The sequence below is a fragment of the Protopterus annectens genome, chromosome 13.part0, assembly GCF_019279795.1.
Source record: "Protopterus annectens isolate FY-2018-M chromosome 13.part0, PAN1.0, whole genome shotgun sequence".
Taxonomy (NCBI): domain Eukaryota; kingdom Metazoa; phylum Chordata; order Ceratodontiformes; family Protopteridae; genus Protopterus; species Protopterus annectens.
This window is the reverse complement of record NC_056747.1, coordinates 30,372,138-30,395,797: the sequence shown is the minus strand read 5'-3', so window position 1 is coordinate 30,395,797 and position 23,660 is coordinate 30,372,138. Positions and strand designations below refer to the sequence as shown.

Here is a 23,660-nt window from a genome sequence, read left to right as displayed (position 1 = left end):
GGATGTTTGTGAAAATGTTAAACAGGAAGGGACCAAGGATATAGCCTTTTGGTACACCTGTGGAGCCTGAGAGGTAAGGAGGAGTGCTATTTTACTGACTGATACCTATTCGAGATGTAGCTTTTGAACCACAAAAGTGTGGGCTGAGAGATACCTAGTGAGAATGTTTAAAGTAGAATTTCACTGTGACAAACTGTTTTGTAGGCTTTAGACAAGTCTAGAAATAAAGGAGAGACTAGTTATTGTGTTAGAAGCTTTAGACAAGTCTAGAAATAAGGAATAGACTAGTTATTGTGTTAGAAGCTTTAGACAGTCTAGAAATAAGGAAGAGACTAGTCATTGTGTTAGAAGCTTTAGACAAGTCTAGAAATAAGGAAGAGACTAGTCATTGTGTTAGAAGCTTTAGACAAGTCTAGAAATGAGGAAGCAACTAGTCATTGTGTTAGAAGCTTTAGACAAGTCTAGAAATAAGGAAGGGACTAGTTATTGTGTTAGAAGCTTTAGACAGTCTAGAAATAAGGAGGGGACTAATTATTGTGTTAGAAGCTTTAGACAAGTCTAGAAATAAGGAAGAGACTAGTTATTGTGCTAAAAGCTTTAGACAGTCTAGAAATAATGAAGGGACTAGTTATTGTGTTAGAGGCTTTAGACATTCTAGAAATAAGGAAGAGACTAGTCATTGTGTTAGAAGCTTTAGACAAGCCTAGAAATAAGGAAGAGACTAGTCATTGTGTTAGAAGCTTAAAACAAGTCTAGAAATAAGGAATGACTAGTTATTGTGTTAGAAGCTTTAGACAAGTCTAGAAATAAGGAAGGGACTAGTTATTGTGTTAGAGGCTTTAGACATTCTAGAAATAAGGAAGAGACTAGTCATTGTGTTAGAAGCTTTAGACAAGTCTAGAAATAAGGAAGAGACTAGTCATTGTGTTAGAAGCTTAAAACAAGTCTAGAAATAAGGAAGGACTAGTTATTGTGTTAGAAGCTTTAGACAAGTCTAGAAATAAGGAAGGGACTAGTTACTGTGTTAGAGGCTTTAGACATTCTAGAAATAAGGAAGAGACTAGTCATTGTGTTAGAAGCTTAAAACAAGTCTAGAAATAAGGAAGGACTAGTTATTGTGTTAGAAGCTTTAGACAAGTCTGGACATAAGGAAGGGACTAGTTATTGTGTTAGAGGCTTTAGACAAGTCTGGACATAAGGAAGGGGCTAGTTTGCCATTATCTCTAGCTTTATTGACAGTATCTATGTAGGTTAGAAAGGCAGTGCTAGTACTATGGGAAGGATGGAAGCCATGTTGTGTAGGGGATAGGAGTTCATCCCGCAGGGGATAGTCTAGCAATTGTTTTTGAATACATATTTAGACGATGGGTATTATGATTGCTATAGGTCAAAGTTATTAATGTCTGTTGAATGTCTTCTTTTGTGCAGAGGGATAGTGTGTGACTTTTTCCAGAGGGAGGAACATGGGATTCCTGGACTGACCTGTTTCTAAGGATTGAGACAGGATAGGCAATGCTACTTACTGCTATTTTTAAGTATTCACTTGGAAGGTCATCAGCTAAAGAAAAACATGGTTTAAGAATAGTTTTATATAGGATGTAGGCACATATTTGAAGGTGAAAGTGGATGTGGTGTATGTGGCTGTTGGACAGAGTTGGGATAAGATGTTGAGGAATCCTTGGTTAGAGACGCTGTACTATCTATAAAATATCTATACTATATCTATAAAATAAGATTCACAGGAGTTTACAAAGACCCCAGAGCCTTTACAAGCTTAGTCATGTTAATCCCAAGTATCCCCATTTGTTCTTTTTGGGTAATTTGCAGAACAAATTTATGAACAGAGCGGGTCTGTGATCAACACCGGTTACCCAAGGACATGGGTGCCCACCCCAGGGGGGGATTTGTGGTCTCCCATCCAATTACCTAGGTTGCATTTGAATAGAGTAAGTGAGGAGCTGTATTTTACATAAATAGGAAGTCAATTTCACAGATGTGGCAGTCTCTGAGAGACATGTCTGTCTCTCCAGCATGTTCTGTTAATGTCACAAGCTAGTGCGAGTGACTCTTGTGCCATTTGACTTGCAGATGAGCAGCATTTCCATTAGGGCAGGTTTGGTGATTGCTCTATAGGCCAGGCACAAGTCATCTCTCAGCAGCCAATAAGATACAGAGTAAAGTGAGAGGGTTTAGTTCATGGTTTGTAGTCCCCCTTATTTTCTTAGTGAGAAATCACTGAAGTCTCTCCAGATGCTGCAGGTATTTGGTGAGGTACATGCAAAAGGGTGCATTATACTCTGTTAGTGGTCTGATGAGGGCCGGGTTTAATGGCATTATAAAATCCCTTAACTTGGATGCTATGCCCTTGGTTATGAAGTGTACTAAATAGCAGGCTTTTCTTACAACTGTGGAAACTTGTGGTCAAAGTTCACATTGCTATCAACCTGTGTTCCCAAGTCTCACACCACTGGGTTGGAACTTTGGGTGGGGGTGCTGTCAATATTATAATTTGTAGGGAATTCCATTTTGCCAAAGGGAATAATAATGCATTGTTTTTGCATTTAGTTTTAGACCATGGCTTTGGCACCAATCATTTGTTTGTGTTAGCCCTTCTTGTAATATGTTGACAACGTTGAGGGACTCAATGATTGTTCCCATTTTGCAATCATCAGCAAACATGGGTGAGCCAAAGGCCTTCTACTTTGGCCTGGATATTTGAAAAATAGATGCCAAACAGGAAGGTGGAGTCACCAATTTTGACAGTGTGTGTTCTGTTGGTGAGCCAATTGGCTACCCATCTAGTAATGTAAGGGTTAATATCTATCTGGGAGAGTTTCTCAATGATGCCAGAGTGGAGAACAGTGTCAAAAGCCTTGGCAAGGTCAAAGCAGGATGAGTACACTGTCTTACTTCATCCATGGCTTTGGTGACATTCTCAAAGAAGTCTACCAGTTTTAATAAGCATGATCTACCCTTAACAAGGCCAAACTAGGTTGTGTCCAGAGTTTGGAGGCCACCTATGTCTTTGTTGACATGGTCCATGATAATTCTTTCCATGGCCTTGCTGTTGAGGCTGGTTAGACTTATGGGTATGTAGTTACCAGGGTCAGTTGATGACCCCCCCCCCCCTTTGTGCAGGGGGATTACTGTTACTATTCTTCATTCTGCATTATGTAATTTTAGTTTTGTAATTTGCTTTAGAAGACTTTACAAGATTTCTGATTTTCTTGTTTAGGCTTAGGAAGGAACTTTTCCTCTGCAGAGTAACATCCCTCTTGCTTTTGAACAGTTTCTTCCTCTTATTATACAATCTGATTATACTTTAAGTCCACCACAGTGACTTCTTTTTGCGGAAAGACCTGGTTTTGATCCGGTCAGGTACAGCAGAGTTTATGTAGTCGCTTAAGTGTTTGTACAGGCCATTTGCATGCACTTCTGTATAGTGATCATTGATGCCTGCGATTGCAGCTGGTATGAAGCCTTTTATACCATCACTTAGTAGGTTGTAGTTAGCTTTGATAAAGTTTTTTATAATTTTTGTTCATGTGATGGTGTCAGTTCCAGTACTGACTTCAAACGAGACTGATTTGTTGTTCTGACCTAACTATAGGTTCATAGATTAGTACTAAGCTAACTGCCCTTGTGAGCCATTTTAAGCCTAGCCAATTGTCCCTTGTGAGACTCAAACCTTGCACCTTGTGTTTGCAAGGCAAACAACTTAACCATTAGGCCACCCTCCCAACCCAGCTAGGGATGGCATCACACATGGGGAAGTACAGTGTGCCCCCCCCCCATGTTGGTAAGCACTATGTCCAGAACATTAGGGCCCCTAGTAGGGGGTGCAGACTATCTGTTCCAGAGCATTTGCGTTAAAGTCCAGGAACCTCTGGGTAATGTCCTCCGCTCTATGTAAGGATAGTTGAAATCTTCCATGACTAAGGGGCTGAACTGTAAGGCGAGGGATTCTGGAAAACTGAGGTAGGAGGTGTGCTTATCCTAGTTCAAGGTGGGGGATCTATAGCTAGCAATGATGTGGTGTGGTACTTTCCCAGTAGTTAATTGGACAGGGAGTAGTTTAAGAGAATCATGTTGTTTGACCAGTCTTGAAGTGTATTTGGTTTTATTGAAGATGGATACACCTCCACCTTTGCTTCTCTCATGCACATTTCGAGGTCTGAATGTGTGGAAGGCATTGTAGCCTTGCACAGTCAGGCTGCTTTCACCGGATTGAACCATGTCTCTGCAACTGCACAGACGTCATTATTCTCCAAGGTGAGGAGTGCTTTCAGGGAGTGCAGTTTCATGTTTAAATTCCTAACATTAAGAAGCACAACCCTGGGTTTGTCTCAATTAGATTTTGCTACATTGGAAAATTTGTTGTTTTAACATTGCCTAAAAAAGGCACTACGGGAGATGCAAGGACCTTTGTCATTATCCGAAAGCCTAGGGAGCACAGGTGCAAACTACCTCTTGCAAACTACCTCTAGCAAAGCAGCGAGGTCTGTCTACCATATCTTCCCAGGCTGACAGATACTGGATCCCCCTGGGCTAACACCAGCAGTTGAGCTAATTGTTGAAGTCAATCATTTTTTTATTTAAATAGTGGCATCATTCTGGGTGAGGTCAGGATACATACCTATCTGGGACACAGGATACATACCTATCTGGGACACATAATCAGAGTTCCAGCATGTCAAAAGAACACAAAAAGTTCCAACTGCTGGTAAAGGTTGTTGCCAAAACAACAAGTTTCCAAAACATAAAACAAGAATGGCAGGACCACCACAGCTCACAAATACACTTTTATTAAAATAGTAAAACAATTGAGCGCTTTCACATTGTGCAACCAATGCTTCAGATCTAAAAAATAACTTCATTACACCATTTAAAAATACTTAAATGGTAATTACATAGACCCTCCTGATCAGTTATATCATTACACCAATGTCCTTCCCTTTAGTACAGGTCTTAAAGAAACACATGCATTCAAGCCATGATGTTTGTCAGCTTGAAGCCTTAAAATCCAGTTAAGTTCCATAGATTCAGTGTAGGTTATCAAATCACCCCCCTCCACTCACAGGAAACATACTCATGACCTTCATTTTCTTTAATGTGTTTTGCCGTGGTACTTTTAATATTGCCTGTTCTAATATCATAGGAGTGACCAAATATTCTTTCAACCTTTTGTTGGATTTACCAACATAAAAACCCTGACAGGACCAGCAGGTTGCTAAATATACAATGTTCTCAGTGCTGCAGTCTGTATAAAACTTGGGATAAAAAGTATAGTTTAACGAAGGATGTTCAAATACTTGTTCTTGGGATATATAAGTGCATGCCCTACAACGTTGGCATTTAAAGGTGCCCATTCTGTTGGACTGTTGATGCCCTCCCCCCATACTAAACAGATGTCCAGCATAGCTGCCTCTTCAGGCTCAAATAATTCTTGTATGAAAAGGAGGGGTTAGTTCCAACTAATTCTGCTGTCTTATTACCACTTGTAAGTACCCCACAATTCTTACATATTATATTGCATACAGCTCCTACATCACTGGTATATTTTAAGCCAAATTTAAGCTTAGATGTCCTAGTAGTGGACACCCTATTGCTGGTATTACATCTTGAAAAGCATGGGGCAGCAAACATTCTTCTCTCATTCATAACACGCTGTTTGTTCTGGGTTAAAATGCTTCTCTATGTTTTGAGTAAAGTCATCATTCTACGTACAGTGATAAAACCCTCATGTATTGGCCCCTTTACTATGTTGGAGTATATAAACCTAGGGTGCATACTATCAAAAGATAGTAGACTATTTTTCCAACACCCTTTACAAAACAAAGTTGCCTCAACCCCACCTATGTCATTGATTACCATATGTACACCTAAAAAAATCCATCTCCTCTGAGGAGCTTTGCATTGTAAACCTCAAAAAGTCAGTTGTGTGATTTATGTAATCAAGGAAGGTGTTCAGTTTGTCTTGACTCCCTCCCCATACAATAAACACATTGTCAACAAAACGACGTTAAAACTTAACATGCTGCTGATACACTAAGCTATTAAGTACATATTGCTCCTCCCACACATTCATAACCAAATTTGCATAGGAACTTGCACAGGGGGTACCCATGGCAACCCCCCATTTCTGTGCAAAAACAGAGTTCCCATACATGAAAACATTGCTGTTTAGAACCAAATCTAATAAGGAGCAGATCATGTCTACAGCAGTATTATCACAATCCTCTCTTCAAACTAATATGGCCCTCATGGTATCCAGTCAATAGTCATTAGGAATACAGGTGAACAAGTTCACAACATCCATAGTCACAAATAGTAACCTTGTTACCCTTCCATATGTTTCCACAAATGTAAACAAATCTGTCAGAAACTGTTCTGTATCCTTAAGTACAACAGGAATAGATGTTAATATACATACCTATCTGGGACACATACTCAGAGTTCCATTATGTCTCTATACATACAGCCCAGAGAGGTACGTTTCAAGCCATTCACTCCAATACTGACCATGACAATTTCATAACGATAATTGTTGCTGAGTGACTTGAGTGCATGCGTGATTTGTCAGATACTGACATATGTTGACCTGTATTGCAATTTTGAATAGTTAGCTATTGGGAGGGGAGTTTAGGCTGAATTTTTGGCCTGGATGTAAGATTTCTTTAATGGCTGTCCAAAAATGTTAGGGTTGTGTTTAGTATTATTCTGAAAGCTATTATAGTATAGTTTTTTTGTCTTAATTTATTTGCTTTTAGCATGATTGTGAAGCATTCTGAAGTTTAAGATATTGAAGTGCTTTATATTTTTGCTGTTCTTTCCATGCTTTTTCTCTGTCCTGCATTAGCATTCTACTCTTTTTGGACAGCCAAATAGCATTATTTGTTTTTAGTGTCTTTCTTCTAGGTGGTGCAAGGCTATTTAGGATATTTAGAAAAGGGGAGGATTTTCAGGAACTTCCAATTAATAGATGATAGTGTAGTAATGAACATTTCTGGGTTAATTTTGGAAAGGTTACATGTTTTATAAATATGCTGTTTAACTAGATGTGCAAGGTGTCTAGTCATATAGACTGGGAGATGATCAATGAAAGAGTGACATTTTACCTGTGCTGGAGCATTTGCTAGGGTCTGATACTAGGATCCACTCTAATAGATAATTTGATTTCTTGCTGTAAACTGTGGGGCTATTAATTAGTTGGGTGAAACCACATGCTAGATAGGTAGGTACTAGGCTATCAGCCCTAGGGGCCCATACAAGCCTAGCCAAAAAATGTACCCTGGCTTTCGCCACCCAAGAAAATTATTTTCTTGTGCCCCTGTCGAGCAGAGCCACAGAAGTGATCCCCGGGGTGAATTTCCCATTTAAATAAACAACCATGCAGGTCTCGAACCCAGGACCCTATACACCATAGTCACAGTAGTTATATTTTATGTCCAACTAATTGACATTTATATCACCTAGTAACATTTTTTCTTGTAGAAATGGTATAGATATCCAATATAGGATATCTTCCAGTATAACTATATTGTTACCAAGCGGGATATAAAGGACATGTTTGTTTATAATTGTTTATTTTGAGGAAAGCAAAAAGAAGCTCTGCTGAACTGAATTTTGGTGTTAGCTTATCTTGCAGTTAAGGGGAAATGTGACAGGTACTGGGAAATATTAAAGCAATACCACCACCTTTCCTCTTTGTACAGTCATTATGAATGAGGTATAACTTCAAAGTCGTTTATGTTGGGTTTAAGCCAAGTTTCAGTTACAGCGAGAACATCAGGCTCACATTGGATAATCCAGGCATGTATTTCAGCAGTTTTATTTCTTATACTTCTAACATTTATTACAGCAAAAATTAGATCACCAGGATTGGGGATTGGCTGTTGTTCAGTTACAGAAGTGTATGGCAGAGAATTATCTTTGTGTTCATTGTGATAGGTGGGGCCAGGATTAGGGTGGGTATCTCCTCCTAGAAGGATTTTAGTATATTAGGGAACTATGCATAGTTGTTTTTTGGGGAGGATTCTTGCACCTAATTTTGTTTTGGTTTGAGCTGAAATGCAAATAATCAGCCTATATTTTGAATAAAGGTGAATGGCAATATTAAACAGGTTTGGTACAATGTAGAGTGTGTACAGAGGAAGTATGGAGAGGTGGTTGGGACGGAGTTGGAGAGATGTTGTTATATTTTATTGGGTCATAGTAGGATGACAGATGGCACAGTAGGAGGAGAATAATAGAGGATAAGCTGAAGAGTAGCATACTTACGTACAGGAATCTGTACTTTATAAATGTCAGGTAGTTTGGGAAGTAGCAAAGAAGGAGGAAACAAGAGGGGATTCAGTGATGGTGGATTCTGAAAGCCGGAAGGGGACAGGTAAGGAGGGAAGTATTTACTATAAAAGTAGGTAGGCAGGTAGGTAGTCCTACTATCTTCTATGGAATGTAAGGAGTAGAGGGGTATTAAAGACTAGAGTATAACACTGTAGTCAGAATAAGAAGAAATTTGAGTTTACTTGGGAAAAGAAAAAGATACAATGTGTAACAGATAGGTACTATTAAGGAGGGTGCTGATTATAAATAGATACAGTGCAAAGTAGTATGGCAGGGAGAAAGATAGCTGGGAATGGGGCTAAACATTAAATAGAGATAGGGGAGTAGGAAACAAGGAACAGAAGTGTATGTATAGAAGTAGTAAGGTGTTTGGAAAGGGTTTTGGAATAAGTCACAAATGAAATGTTTATGTAGAAAGTATAATATTAGAATAAGAGGAGAGCTCATTGACAATGAGCTATCCTTTGATCACATTATATTCGCTGTTGTTAGGAAATCCTGTTATCAAGCCAGACTAATCTGCAGGGGTATTTCTTCCACATCTAAGGAAGTTATCATCCCTCTCTACTCATCCCTCATTAGGCCCATAATAGAATATAATGACCCTTTTGGTATGAACTTGACTAAGCATATGACCCAGCTTGAGAGAGCACAGCATTTCCTGTCTAAGATCAGCAAGAATATAGCTACCCAAACTGCCTTAAAGTGCTGCTCTTGAGAGGTGTGCTTCATCTAACCTACAGAGCCTCAAAGGCTCCAGTCTGTGACCTCCTGTACATCCACAAAACTAACACCCTAAACACCCACAAAAGAGATCTTAACTTCCACTACAACATAATTAGGACCTACTGGCAAAATAGATTTATATCCCAGAAAGCACTCTTTCATGGAATAGACTTCCTTTGGTTATAAAGCAAAGTAGCTCCTACACCCCCTTTGAGTATAACCTGGATGAATGGATGGGCAATTGTAATTCCACCCCAGACATGGCCCCTCAGGCCCTCATTGAAAGGGGTTGAAACCATGTATAAATTTATCATGTCAACGGGTACCTAAAATGTGGGATATTCTGGTTAGGCTACTAATGGATCAATAGCCTATTAACCTATGAATCTATGTACCATTAGAAGGATGCCTGGACAGTAATGCAGTGAACAGGCATCCTTCTAATGGCTCATACGAAGGATGCCTGGACAGTAATGCAGTGAACAGACATCCTTTTAATGGTTTTTAGGAAGGATGCCTGGACAGTAATGCTGTGAAACAAGCTGTGACATCAAATATTGAACTTTCGATTTTTGCTGCACAATAGTCGTATCAAGCCTTTGTCATCTCTCTCATAAGGCCATTCCTTATACACTACAGCAACCTTTCACTGTGTTGTCATGCAGACTTAGTACACTTGTTAAAAACAGTCCTGCTGTAAATATTACCTCCTTAATCATATGGTGAAGAAGTCCTTATCAATGTCATCAAATATCCCAAGGTGTTACGAAGTTAAGATAATATATGAACCGTAGTAGACCTGACCACAGTTGTAGCTGAAAATGATCTGTATGGATTAATTTGCTTAACTGAATGCCAAAAGAATGAATAACTAAATAAATAAATTAAATAAATAAATATGTATGGTGGTTGCAAAAACATCAAACATTTGCAGGCAAAGAGCTAGAAGAGTCGTAATAGAGAGCAAGTCAAACAGTAGTAGGGTCGTCTAACAGCATATCCCTACAGCAATTATAAAAGGAGTCGTAATGGAGAACAAGTCAAACAGTAGTAGGGTCGTCTAACAGCATATCCCTAAAGCAGTTATAAAAGGAGTCGTAATGGAGAACAAGTCAAACAGTAGTAGGGTCGTCTAACAGCATATCCCTACAGCAGTTATAAAAGTATAGTAATGGAGAACAAGTCAAACAGTAGTAGGGTCGTCTAACAGCATATCCCTACAGCAGTTATAAAAGTATAGTAATGGAGAACAAGTCAAACAGTAGTAGGGTCATCTAACAGCATATCCCTACAGCAGTTATAAAAGTATAGTAATGGAGAACAAGTCAAACGCCATCCTATATCCACTATCCAAAATTCTGGAAAAGACCTATTCACAACCTGCTTCTAAACTACCTAATTAATGAAAATCCTCTAACCCCCACTCAACACGGCTTTAGGTCGTCTCATAGCACATCAACAGCCCTCATGTCCTCGCTGAAGCCAGGGACAAAAATCTCCTGGTATTGTGCCTTTTCCTTGATCTCTCAAAAGTTTTCGACATGGTCACCCATTCTAAATTACTCACCAAACCTGCTGATCTCAACCTCTCCCCCTCCACTGTTCTCTGCTTCTCAAGCTACCCCTCAAACAGGCAGATGTCTGTCAGATGGCAATCTACCTGCTCCCCTTTCCTACCTACTCAAACTGGCGTCCCTCAAGGCTCAATCCTTGGCACCCTCCTTTTCAATATCTTCACCAATCATCTTTCCACCTCCTGTACTACTTCCTCCCTTATACAATACGCTGATGATTCTACTGTCATCCCTTGTGCTGACAACATACTTGAAATTTCTTTCCATCAACCAAAACTCTTTTTCATTCATGGAAAAACAGCTCACAGAACCCCAACCCCAAAAAGACTAAGCTCCTACTATTTCTTCCCAAACCTCTCTACCACCATAAATCCACCTTTACAATTTCTTCTCGAGATAACACCCTCATTAAAACAGAGCCACACAATAAATTGCTTGGTACTATAATTGATGACCAGCTAGAATTCAATATCCATATTCAACACTACATCAAAAACATCAATCAGAAACTTGGTCTTCTCTATAGAAATAAAACATCCCTCACTCCTAACTCCAGGCCCTTCATAGCCCAGGCCTTCCTCCTTCCATGTCTCCTGTATGCCTCCCCTATCTTTGCCTATCTCCAGTCAACCCTCCTCTCCAAACCTGAGCAAACCTACAATAGTAAAGCTAGATTTGCATGTAACCTACCTTACAAATTACATCATTGCCTGGCCCTGAATCAGCTTCACTGGCTGGAATTCCCTCAGCTCTTGCTACTTTCCCAACTGCAGCTCACACATTCCTTAGTCAACAAACCACTAGCCTGCTATTCTCTCTCCACCATAGTATCCCCTTACATCCCTATCCATACCCTTAGTAGCTCAGACCAGCACCTTCTGGATATCTATAAACCTAACAAAACTATAGGCAAACAACTCTACAAGCACTCAGTGTCTCTTGCCTGGAATAAGCTCCCATCTAGCCTTTGCAGTATGACTAATACAAGTTGCTTCAAGTCTGAGATCAGACTTCACCTCCTCAATTCGAGATCCTGCTCCTGCTCAAACCCTCCTCAATTCGAGATCCTGCTCCTGCTCAAACCCTCCTTAAACTTCTATGTCCTCTTCTTATTTACTTCATGTCTCCGATACTCTCTCTGTCTGACTGACTTAACTGGTGATGAATTTCAGTACCAAACAGTATGCCACCAAGGGAATGATGGATCATTATTGTTTACTACTTTCATCAATTATGTACATTTAGGTAGCCTTTTATGTCATGTCAAACTTTTACCTCCTTAATTTCGGTATGTTTGCCTAGTATGAAAGTTTTTGATTAGTAATACTGGAGCTTTTCTCCAACTTATTTTTGTACATGCTTTTTTGACTATGTATGCTTGTCTAGTTTGTAACTCTTTGGTTTTTAGTAATGTGCAGTCTTTCTCCATCTTTTTGTATAATGCCTTATGTTATCTTTGTGTTTCTTTATTGTAATGCTTTTCTCTAGGGGCCTCCACTGAAAATGGGCTTTTGCCTCAGATGGACTAATCCAGTCAACAAACGTCAAATAAATAAACTAAATAAACAGTATTAGGGTCTTCTGTAACAGCATATCTGTACAGCAGTTATAAAAGTGCAGTAATGAAGAACAAGTCAAACAGTGTTGGGGTCATCTGTAACAGCATATCTGTACAGCAGTTATAAAAGTGCAGTAATGGAGAACAAGTCAAACAGTGTTGGGGTCGTCTGTACAGCAGTTATAAAAGTGCAGTAATGAAGAACAAGTCAAACAGTGTTGGGGTCGTCTGTAACAGCATATCTGTACAGCAGTTATAAAAGTGCAGTAATGGAGAACAAGTCAAACAGTGTTGGGGTCGTCTGTACAGCAGTTATAAAAGTGCAGTAATGGAGAACAAGTCAAACAGTGTTGGGGTCGTCTGTAACAGCATATCTGTACAGCAGTTATAAAAGTGCAGTAATGGAGAACAAGTCAAACAGTGTTGGGGTCATCTGTACAGCAGTTATAAAAGTGCAGTAATGGAGAACAAGTCAAACAGTGTTGGGGTCGTCTGTAACAGCATATCTGTACAGCATTTATAAAAGTGCAGTAATGAAGAACAAGTCAAACAGTGTTGGGGTCGTCTGTACAGCAGTTATAAAAGTGCAGTAATGGAGAACAAGTCAAACAGTGTTGGGGTCGTCTGTAACAGCATATCTGTACAGCAGTTATAAAAGTGCAGTAATGAAGAACAAGTCAAACAGTGTTGGGGTCGTCTGTAACAGCATATCTGTACAGCAGTTATAAAAGTGCAGTAATGGAGAACAAGTCAAACAGTGTTGGGGTCGTCTGTACAGCAGTTATAAAAGTGCAGTAATGGAGAACAAGTCAAACAGTGTTGGGGTCGTCTGTAACAGCATATCTGTACAGCAGTTATAAAAGTGCAGTAATGGAGAACAAGTCAAACAGTGTTGGGGTCGTCTGTACAGCAGTTATAAAAGTGCAGTAATGGAGAACAAGTCAAACAGTGTTGGGGTCGTCTGTAACAGCATATCTGTAAAGCAGTTATAAAAGTGCAGTAATGGAGAACAAGTCAGACAGTGTTGGGGTCATCTGTACAGCAGTTATAAAAGTGCAGTAATGGAGAACAAGTCAAACAGTGTTGGGGTCGTCTGTAACAGCATATCTGTACAGCATTTATAAAAGTGCAGTAATGAAGAACAAGTCAAACAGTGTTGGGGTCGTCTGTACAGCAGTTATAAAAGTGCAGTAATGGAGAACAAGTCAAACAGTGTTGGGGTCGTCTGTAACAGCATATCTGTACAGCAGTTATAAAAGTGCAGTAATGAAGAACAAGTCAAACAGTGTTGGGGTCGTCTGTAACAGCATATCTGTACAGCAGTTATAAAAGTGCAGTAATGGAGAACAAGTCAAACAGTGTTGGGGTCGTCTGTACAGCAGTTATAAAAGTGCAGTAATGGAGAACAAGTCAAACAGTGTTGGGGTCGTCTGTAACAGCATATCTGTACAGCAGTTATAAAAGTGCAGTAATGGAGAACAAGTCAAACAGTGTTGGGGTCGTCTGTACAGCAGTTATAAAAGTTCTGTAATGGAGAACAAGTCAAACAGTGTTGTGGTCGTCTGTAACAGCATATCTGTACAGCAGTTATAAAAGTGCAGTAATGGAGAACAAGTCAAACAGTGTTGGGGTCGTCTGTACAGCAGTTATAAAAGTGCAGTAATGAAGAACAAGTCAAACAGTGTTGGGGTCGTCTGTAACAGCATATCTGTACAGCAGTTATAAAAGTGCAGTAATGGAGAACAAGTCAAACAGTGTTGGGGTCGTCTGTACAGCAGTTATAAAAGTGCAATAATGGAGAACAAGTCAAACAGTGTTGGGGTCGTCTGTAACAGCATATCTGTACAGCAGTTATAAAAGTGCAGTAATGGAGAACAAGTCAAACAGTGTTGGGGTCGTCTGTACAGCAGTTATAAAAGTGCAGTAATGAAGAACAAGTCAAACAGTGTTGGGGTCGTCTGTAACAGCATATCTGTACAGCAGTTATAAAAGTGCAGTAATGAAGAACAAGTCAAACAGTGTTGGGGTCGTCTGTACAGCAGTTATAAAAGTGCAGTAATGAAGAACAAGTCAAACAGTGTTGGGGTCGTCTGTAACAGCATATCTGTACAGCAGTTATAAAAGTGCAGTAATGGAGAACAAGTCAAACAGTGTTGGGGTCGTCTGTACAGCAGTTATAAAAGTGCAGTAATGGAGAACAAGTCAAACAGTGTTGGGGTCGTCTGTAACAGCATATCTGTACAGCAGTTATAAAAGTGCAGTAATGGAGAACAAGTCAAACAGTGTTGGGGTCATCTGTACAGCAGTTATAAAAGTGCAGTAATGGAGAACAAGTCAAACAGTGTTGGGGTCGTCTGTACAGCAGTTATAAAAGTGCAGTAATGGAGAACAAGTCAAACAGTGTTGGGGTCGTCTGTAACAGCATATCTGTACAGCAGTTATAAAAGTGCAGTAATGAAGAACAAGTCAAACAGTGTTGGGGTCGTCTGTAACAGCATATCTGTACAGCAGTTATAAAAGTGCAGTAATGGAGAACAAGTCAAACAGTGTTGGGGTCGTCTGTACAGCAGTTATAAAAGTGCAGTAATGGAGAACAAGTCAAACAGTGTTGGGGTCGTCTGTAACAGCATATCTGTACAGCAGTTATAAAAGTGCAGTAATGGAGAACAAGTCAAACAGTGTTGGGGTCGTCTGTACAGCAGTTATAAAAGTTCTGTAATGGAGAACAAGTCAAACAGTGTTGTGGTCGTCTGTAACAGCATATCTGTACAGCAGTTATAAAAGTGCAGTAATGGAGAACAAGTCAAACAGTGTTGGGGTCGTCTGTACAGCAGTTATAAAAGTGCAGTAATGAAGAACAAGTCAAACAGTGTTGGGGTCGTCTGTAACAGCATATCTGTACAGCAGTTATAAAAGTGCAGTAATGGAGAACAAGTCAAACAGTGTTGGGGTCGTCTGTACAGCAGTTATAAAAGTGCAATAATGGAGAACAAGTCAAACAGTGTTGGGGTCGTCTGTAACAGCATATCTGTACAGCAGTTATAAAAGTGCAGTAATGGAGAACAAGTCAAACAGTGTTGGGGTCGTCTGTACAGCAGTTATAAAAGTGCAGTAATGAAGAACAAGTCAAACAGTGTTGGGGTCGTCTGTAACAGCATATCTGTACAGCAGTTATAAAAGTGCAGTAATGGAGAACAAGTCAAACAGTGTTGGGGTCGTCTGTACAGCAGTTATAAATGTGCAGTAATGGAGAACAAGTCAAACAGTGTTGGGGTCGTCTGTAACAGCATATCTGTACAGCAGTTATAAAAGTGCAGTAATGGAGAACAAGTCAAACAGTGTTGGGGTCGTCTGTAGAGCAGTTATAAAAGTGCAGTAATGGAGAACAAGTCAAACAGTGTTGGGGTCGTCTGTAATAGCATATCTGTACAGCAGTTATAAAAGTGCAGTAATGAAGAACAAGTCAAACAGTGTTGGGGTCGTCTGTAACAGCATATCTGTACAGCAGTTATAAAAGTGCAGTAATGGAGAACAAGTCAAACAGTGTTGGGGTCGTCTGTACAGCAGTTATAAAAGTGCAGTAATGAAGAACAAGTCAAACAGTGTTGGGGTCGTCTGTAACAGCATATCTGTACAGCAGTTATAAAAGTGCAGTAATGGAGAACAAGTCAAACAGTGTTGGGGTCGTCTGTAGAGCAGTTATAAAAGTGCAGTAATGGAGAACAAGTCAAACAGTGTTGGGGTCGTCTGTACAGCAGTTATAAAAGTGCAGTAATGAAGAACAAGTCAAACAGTGTTGGGGTCTGTAACAGCATATCTGTACAGCAGTTATAAAAGTGCAGTAATGGAGAACAAGTCAAACAGTGTTGGGGTCGTCTGTACAGCAGTTATAAAAGTGCAATAATGGAGAACAAGTCAAACAGTGTTGGGGTCGTCTGTAACAGCATATCTGTACAGCAGTTATAAAAGTGCAGTAATGGAGAACAAGTCAAACAGTGTTGGGGTCGTCTGTACAGCAGTTATAAAAGTGCAGTAATGGAGAACAAGTCAAACAGTGTTAGGGTCATCTGTAGAACAAGTCAAACAGTGTTAGGGTCATCTGTAACAGCATAATTGCGCATATCCCTGAAGCAGTTATTTTGGAACAATTTATCACAAATGTATTCAACTCATACCTTTAACTTCACAGTTTTGTTCTGCAGTTTCAGGGTCATTCTGACATTCTTTTGGTTTGCATCCTTGCTGTTGTCATCAACCAGTGACTGAAACATGTCTAGCTCCAGTTTTTCCACGTACTACAAGGAATAAAACAAAAATATACATCATATGAAATAAGGTGATTATAAACAGAAAGAACAACAGATGGGCCCAGTCCTGGCCAGCCCCGTGTGCCGTGTCAGAGTGGTGTGGCTCATTGATGCTGTTCCTCCACAATTAGACACATGGCATTCTATGGACCGAGTAAGTGGGCAGGCGCGACTGTCAGGACTGCAGCTCTGGGCCTTATAAGCATATACTGTAAAGTGTGCAGGCTTCAGGGGCAGGGTAGTAGAATGAAATAGTCATAAGACAGATCTATCCCATCCCATAGAAATAACTTCTCATCCCCCTCCTCCAAAACCTCTCTGTGCATAACTGGAAGACTGGGTCCCACAGATAGCAAACTGGTATGGGAGGATACTGGGGGAATTGAGCATAACTGAAGGCAGGCTGAGAGAAGTCCTGCAGATGACCTGATGGCAGGCTGCCACCTTAGTTTAGGTAAAATGTTACAACAGGAAGGATGAAGGGTAGCAAACAAACTCCCCAGAAAGTACAAAATAACAGAATTCACTCCTCATATATAAAGGATAACTAAAATATAAATACAGAAAGTACCTGTACAAGGAGATAACATGCTTTCAGGTGATCACAGCATGAATAACCTTTCATTGACATAAAATGTGCAAGTTTTTATGATTCTTATAAATAAGGCTAAAATGTTTACACTAATAATGCTCACACATTACAAATACAACATTTATATGGTCTGAATCTCTGTAGTTCTCATTTTGCTTATCCAAACATCTGAAAAGACTGCATTTGTTGAAAAACAAGCATGGTATTAATAAATTAAATGTAGGCAAAATCAGTTCAGGCCTAATGTACCCAGGCATACACTGGCATGGCCACCAATGTATGCCACCAGGAAAACCTAGTGACTTGTTGAGTCTGAACATCTTGTGAATGTATCTCACCAAAATGCTGAGTTTTGCTGCCACCATACAGAGCACTGCAGTGCCATCTCTATCATTCCATGGGGCTTGTGCAAAATTATGCAGGAAGGTAAGGGTGCAATAGTGCACAAATTATGTGCTCAGTGAGCACAGGTAACCTGGCTAAATAAGAGACGTTCAGTGTCATGCAAATATTACATACCAGTAGGTGTTTTTGTGTGGGCTGCATCAACTTCAGTATAGCCCAAATGGTGGTAACATTAACTCTGGGATATGCCATACAACTCTTACCTTCCTTTAGAAGAAAAAATTCAAGAAAAAGCAGACATTTGGTCTTTGCTAGACATGAATGTGGGAGATGAGCTTCAGAGCATCCGACATGGTAAATTTTGTCAGTTGGATAGTCTTCCAGTGCAGGATGGGTAATGGATGGCAAAGAACAGAAGCTACACTGATGAAATATGTCACTATGTAAATGCCTGAATTATACATTATTTCTGGAAATTCTGTCAGCTACAAGAAAGTCAGATATTTCCTTTCACAGCTTAACTCTTTCCATCAGTGGTACTTTATAGCATTCATGTCATAATGCTGCTAAGTGGTTGGCCACTGGGATGATTTCTGCTGAATGTTTGTTCTTCTAAATTCTGACTTATGAAACTAAATATTTTAGGTGGACTTTTTTGTGGATGAGTATTCATCAATGGGGCTATGCAACAGAAAATGGGGACTAGATTTGTGTAAACAAATACTCCTCTTTTCTCCAAAAACATGTGATTTCAAAGTTAGGTTATTTAATTTTAGAGGTTGTGGGATGCAAAGACCTACAAGGCACAGGACCATTTTCTTAAATCAAAGGCATAAGCTGAATTTGCATTCAATGAATTAATTTCAAGAATGCACTGTATTACATTATCATTCCTCATTATTTTGGAATGAGATACTGTTATTTACCTAAAAACTGCAAGGTAGTATACATAGATATAAATATTTCAGGTGCTGACAATAATGGCCTTCTAGCCTAACAATATACCAAATCATTTTCATGATAGCATGCCCTTTTTTCTTAAAACATATCTAAAGTAGTGCTTGCTTTAATATAATTTAGTCTCTTTAGCTATTCTCTCAGAAAGCCATTTAGTATACTTTCCGTTCCTATGCATCTCCTACACATTTCATCTGATGATTCTCTACTACTCTTTGATACACCCAAACATTCTCAGAGGATGGCGCAGTGGTGCAGCGGTAGTGTTGTCACCTCACAGCAAGAGGTTCTCCGGTTTGATTCTTGGCTGGGGTGCCTTCTGTGCGGAGTCTGCATATCGTCCCTGCATTTGTGTGGGTTTCCTTCGGTTTCCTCCCACATTACACAGACATATGTCTGGACCATTTCTCCCCAGTCCAACACTGAAAATTGGCTTTGTTCCAATTCGGACTTTCCCATAAACAAGTATTAAATAAATAAAATAAAAAATAAAAATAGCTGTCGCTAAATGCCCTATATACCTGAAAAAATTCTCCTCAAATATCTAAATGAAACACTGCACACATTTAACTATTTTAATTTTTCATAATAACTGAAATTTGCATATTCATATATGCCCTTGGCATATTTCCACTGTATTTTTTCTGATTTACTATTGCACATTTTCATATAAGGTTTTCATATTAAAAAGTATTGAATAATTCTAAGTTACTGGGAACAATGTAGAAACACTAGAGGTCATTCTACATTGGATAGCCAACAACTACCCTCAAGAAACCATTGTCCTGGGCGATATTAATATTGACTGGAACCAATGCACAGCACAGTCCAACCCCATCCCTGTTAACCTACATGGATTCTCTCAGATAATATCATCTACCACACGTACAGGTAACAATAACCAAAAAGAGAGTATACTAGACTGGATACTCACCAACAGTCATCCCCAGAACTATACGTCTGGAACTCTCCCTAATGATCTTAGTGATCACCTGCTCACATACATCATGAAAGACAAAATTAATTGTACAAGCTTACCTATTTATAGGTCTATCAGATCCAAGAAAAACTTTGACCCAACTAAATTTCAACTTGAACTCAAATCATGTAACTGGACAAAACTAAAGTTCCTTCCCCTTAATGAGGCAGTGTCATCATTTAACAATTCATTCCTTACTATACTTGACTCGCATGCCCCTAAACGCTCAATAAGAATTAAAACTCAACTAGCACCCTGGCTAACAACAGACACCAAAACCAAAATAACAACTAGAGACAAAGCGTGGGATAAATGGTGCACTACCAAACTACCCCTATATCGTATCAAATTCAAACAACTTAGAAATGAGACTAAAAAAGCCATCATACTAGATAAGAAAAATTACTTCTACAATCTGCAACATAAACATCAGAATAACCCTCAAAAGTACTGGGCAGGCATAAATAAACTTCTCCAACCAGGCAAATCCACTACTCCGACCCCAGGAACATTATCTGACAAGAGCCAAGAAGATATAGCCAATTCATTCAATATTTTCTTCACAGAAACCATCCAGTCATTAGCTAACCAACTTTCTCCTCCCCACACTTCTATAAACACTATACCCGACTCACCACTCTCTTTTAACTTCCAGCCAGTGCCCACATCCTTTAACAGATCCCTTTTGAAAAAACTGAAGCCAACCACCCTTTCAGACGATCTTCTGCCGGCTGAATACCTGCAAATTGCTGCAGATGTCGTAGCCTACCCTATCTCAATCCTAATTAACAGAACCATAACAGAGGCCCCAATCCCCTCAATTTGGAAAATATCCTATGTTATTCCACTCCACAAAGGAGGTTCATCCACAGACCTATCCAACTATAGACCTATAGCCATACTATCACCACTTGCCAAAATTCTGGAAAAGTGCATGCACAACCAACTAATGCTCTATCAAACCCAAAATAAACTACTCACAGACTCTCAACATGGATTCAGACCCCATCATAGTACAACCACTGCCCTCCTCTCTTTTACTGAAACATTAATCTTAACCGGAATAATAAAAAAAATATCCTCCGCTCTCTTCCTGGACCTATCGAAAGCCTTCGATATGGTAAACCATCAGTTACTTCTATATACTTTAAAAACCCTGTATCTAGATACTCCAGCCCTTGACTGGTTTAAGGCTTACCTCACTGGGAGACAACAAGCAGTAATGTGGCAAAACAAGCTCTCCTGCCTACTACCAAATACCATAGGAGTTCCTCAAGGTTCCATATTAGGACCTCTCCTCTTTTCAGTCTTCATAAACGACATCCAAACAGTCATCCCTGAAGCCACCTGCATTCAATATGCAGATGACTCGACTATAATATGTTCCAATGCCTCTCTTGCAAATCTACTAACTACCACCCAACATAGCTTTACCAAAGTCGAAAACTGGCTTGCCAACCATCTCCTGATCTTAAATCCAAACAAAACCAAGTTACTTCTCTTCTACCCAACCAATAGATCTCCGACTGAAAACTTCACTATAAAATCCAATAATGGGACCATCATCTCCCCAGACAACTATACAAAGCTATTAGGAGTAAACATTGACAATAAACTCAGATTTGATATACATATCAACCAAGCCATTAAGTCAGTCAACAAGAAACTTGGGACCCTATATAGAATTAAAGCCTTCCTTACCCTGAATGCCAGGGCAGCCACAGCCCGTTCACACCTTCTCTCTACCCTACTATATGCCTCTCCTGTCCTCACTCACCTTAACAAATCAGATCTGGCCAAGCTCTCATCCTGCTATAATCACATTGCCAGGTTCGTTACAGGCCTACCCTACAGAACACACCACTGTACTAACCTGAAAAAGCTTGGATGGATAGAATTCCCACACCTTCTTCACCAGTCCCAACTCATAGAGGCCTTCAAAATCCTTAAACAACCTGAGAATACCCCAGCACTAAAAAACTTAATGACTCCCTACTCCAATCTAAGCTGCCTTCGCTCAGCAAATAGACTCCTTGTCCAAACAACTAAATCTCTCAACCTAGGTGGTGACGTGCTATTTGCCAACACCACTGGTAAAATATGGAACTCTCTCCCAAATAACATCACGCTTGCAAATTCTCTAAGTCAATTCAAAAATAGTCTAAAACTCCACTTCAAGTCACACTGGCTATGTCCTTGCTCAAACCCAGACTAGCTCTGTGCCATTAACTAAAACATAAACAACTAGCTAAGATGATAAGTACTTTGTATACTGTGATAAAGAAATATGTATCCTGTCTAACTCTATGTCATTATACTGCCTACCGTCCTTGCTAATATGTTATTAATGTTACATTTGTAGTAATCTCAGAAATAGTAATGACAGTCTTGTACTTGTATGTAAATAGCCTATGTTTTTGTTAAGTTCTTTCAGCTCATTTACTGTACCTAATTATCAGTGTAACTCTGTTGGAACTTTTCTCCCCGGGCCTCCGCTGAAAAAGGACATGTATCCAGTCGGACCATCCCGGTTAACAAATGTAAAATAAAATAAATAATATAAATAAATAAAAATATTACATCATACCCATAATGGTATGATGTAACTTACAATGATTTCATCATTTTTGGTTTCCTAGATTTTATAAATCTTTTAATAAGTATCATTAACCAATTGGTACCAGAAAATCTCAAAATCTAGATCCTTAAATGAAATTGACAGTTTCACTCACTGTGTGATGTATTAAATATTCACCCTTCAGTCTATGTCTCCCAAATAATTTGATTCGTTTTCATGTATTCATCAACATATCATTCTCTGATGCCCAATTTAGTTAAGTTCTTTTTGTAGACTGCCTTGTCTGCAAAATATATAATCAGTTTACATATTTTAAAGTCATCTGCATACAGACTATAGAACACCTCAGATGAAAAGATACATCTGAAAGATACAAGCTGAACAAGTATGGACAGAGGATAAAGCCCTGTGGGACACCATGACTATAACCTTGAATTTTAATGTCTAATTGCTGTATGATAGTTCCCATGACCTATTTGTAAGCCATACAGCTATCCGTTTTATCAAGATTACATTCATATTTAGTTGTTCTAATTTATGGGTCAGTGTTGTGTGTATAACCCTATCAAAGGCTAAAGATAAGTCTATATAAATCATACCATAGCAAACTTTATTTGTTTACTGGGATAGTCCGACTGGATTTATGTCCATTTTCAGCAGAGGCCTGGGGAGAAAAGCTCCAATAAGACAAATTACAAAGATAACATTTAAATAATATAAAATATAAAAGTATGAAAACAATATTTACAACAAAGAATAAAAAAAAACAAAGTGAGCATGTACAGTGGTTCATGGTGTTCCCTAATAGGGATACACAATTCACATAGACACAATTAAAGGCAGGAGATATTAGATAGGATACAGAGCTTGGTGAAATAGTTACCTATTTGATACTTAGAGATTCTCCTTTCAGTATTTAACTTAATCAGGACTGGTACACGGACAGAGCCAGTTCATTTCGAGATACTGTTTGAGGTTATTTTTGAATAGACCTATGGAGGATTGTATTGTATTGAGGATTATCACAGAACAATAGTCTACAGGTAGTTATATATCGATCTGTTTTAACATGTGTATGTTTGCATATGGTTTTATATCCCAGCCTTTCCATTTCTGACAATAATTTATCCTTCTCCATTATTTTTCTATTACAAAAAAGTAACCTTATTGGTCTATGATTCTGGGTTTGTCCAGTTCCCCCTTCCTGTTTTAACAAGTGAAGTCTTGAAGAATCTCCCCCATGCAAAATGATCTAGTAAATAACAGCTATAATCAAACTGCAAGTGCATGGTGAAGTGTTCTCAGGTCACTATTACTCCTTCCTGTGCTTTGAGTCCGGTTTCCATCGTTCTTTTTCAATATAATCTAATGTAAGTATCTGGAGTTACTTGGAGTTATTTTGATGTTACTATGAGAATTTATCACTCACTTTGTGAAGTGTGTGTGTGTGTGTGTGTGTGTGTGTGTGTGTGTGTGTGTGTGTGTGTGTGTGGTTTCACTTCAGAATCCTGAAATACCACAGTCCTGAATTTCAGAAAACTTCATAATCTGGAAGACCAAAATCCTGAAAATTCAAAATCCTGAAAACTCAAAATCCTGAATCACAAAAGACTGAAAACACACAGGATACATATACTGACTATAGAGAACACAAACCAGATTATATTCCACCAAATATAAGCAGGGGGGCAAGCCCCC

The 23,660-nt window shown here is 39.2% G+C and overlaps 1 protein-coding gene across 2 annotated transcripts in view; it reads right to left on the bottom strand.

Annotated features, from left to right (window-relative positions):
* STAP2 (signal transducing adaptor family member 2) overlaps positions 1–23,660 on the bottom strand; it is a 1,003,160-nt gene that overhangs the window by 805,840 nt on the left and 173,660 nt on the right. For both annotated transcript variants that reach the window (XM_044090598.1, XM_044090599.1), the window contains exon 3: positions 16,380–16,499. In XM_044090598.1, coding sequence (XP_043946533.1) covers positions 16,380–16,499 — 120 coding nt within the window. The remainder of the gene's footprint in view (positions 1–16,379; positions 16,500–23,660) is intronic.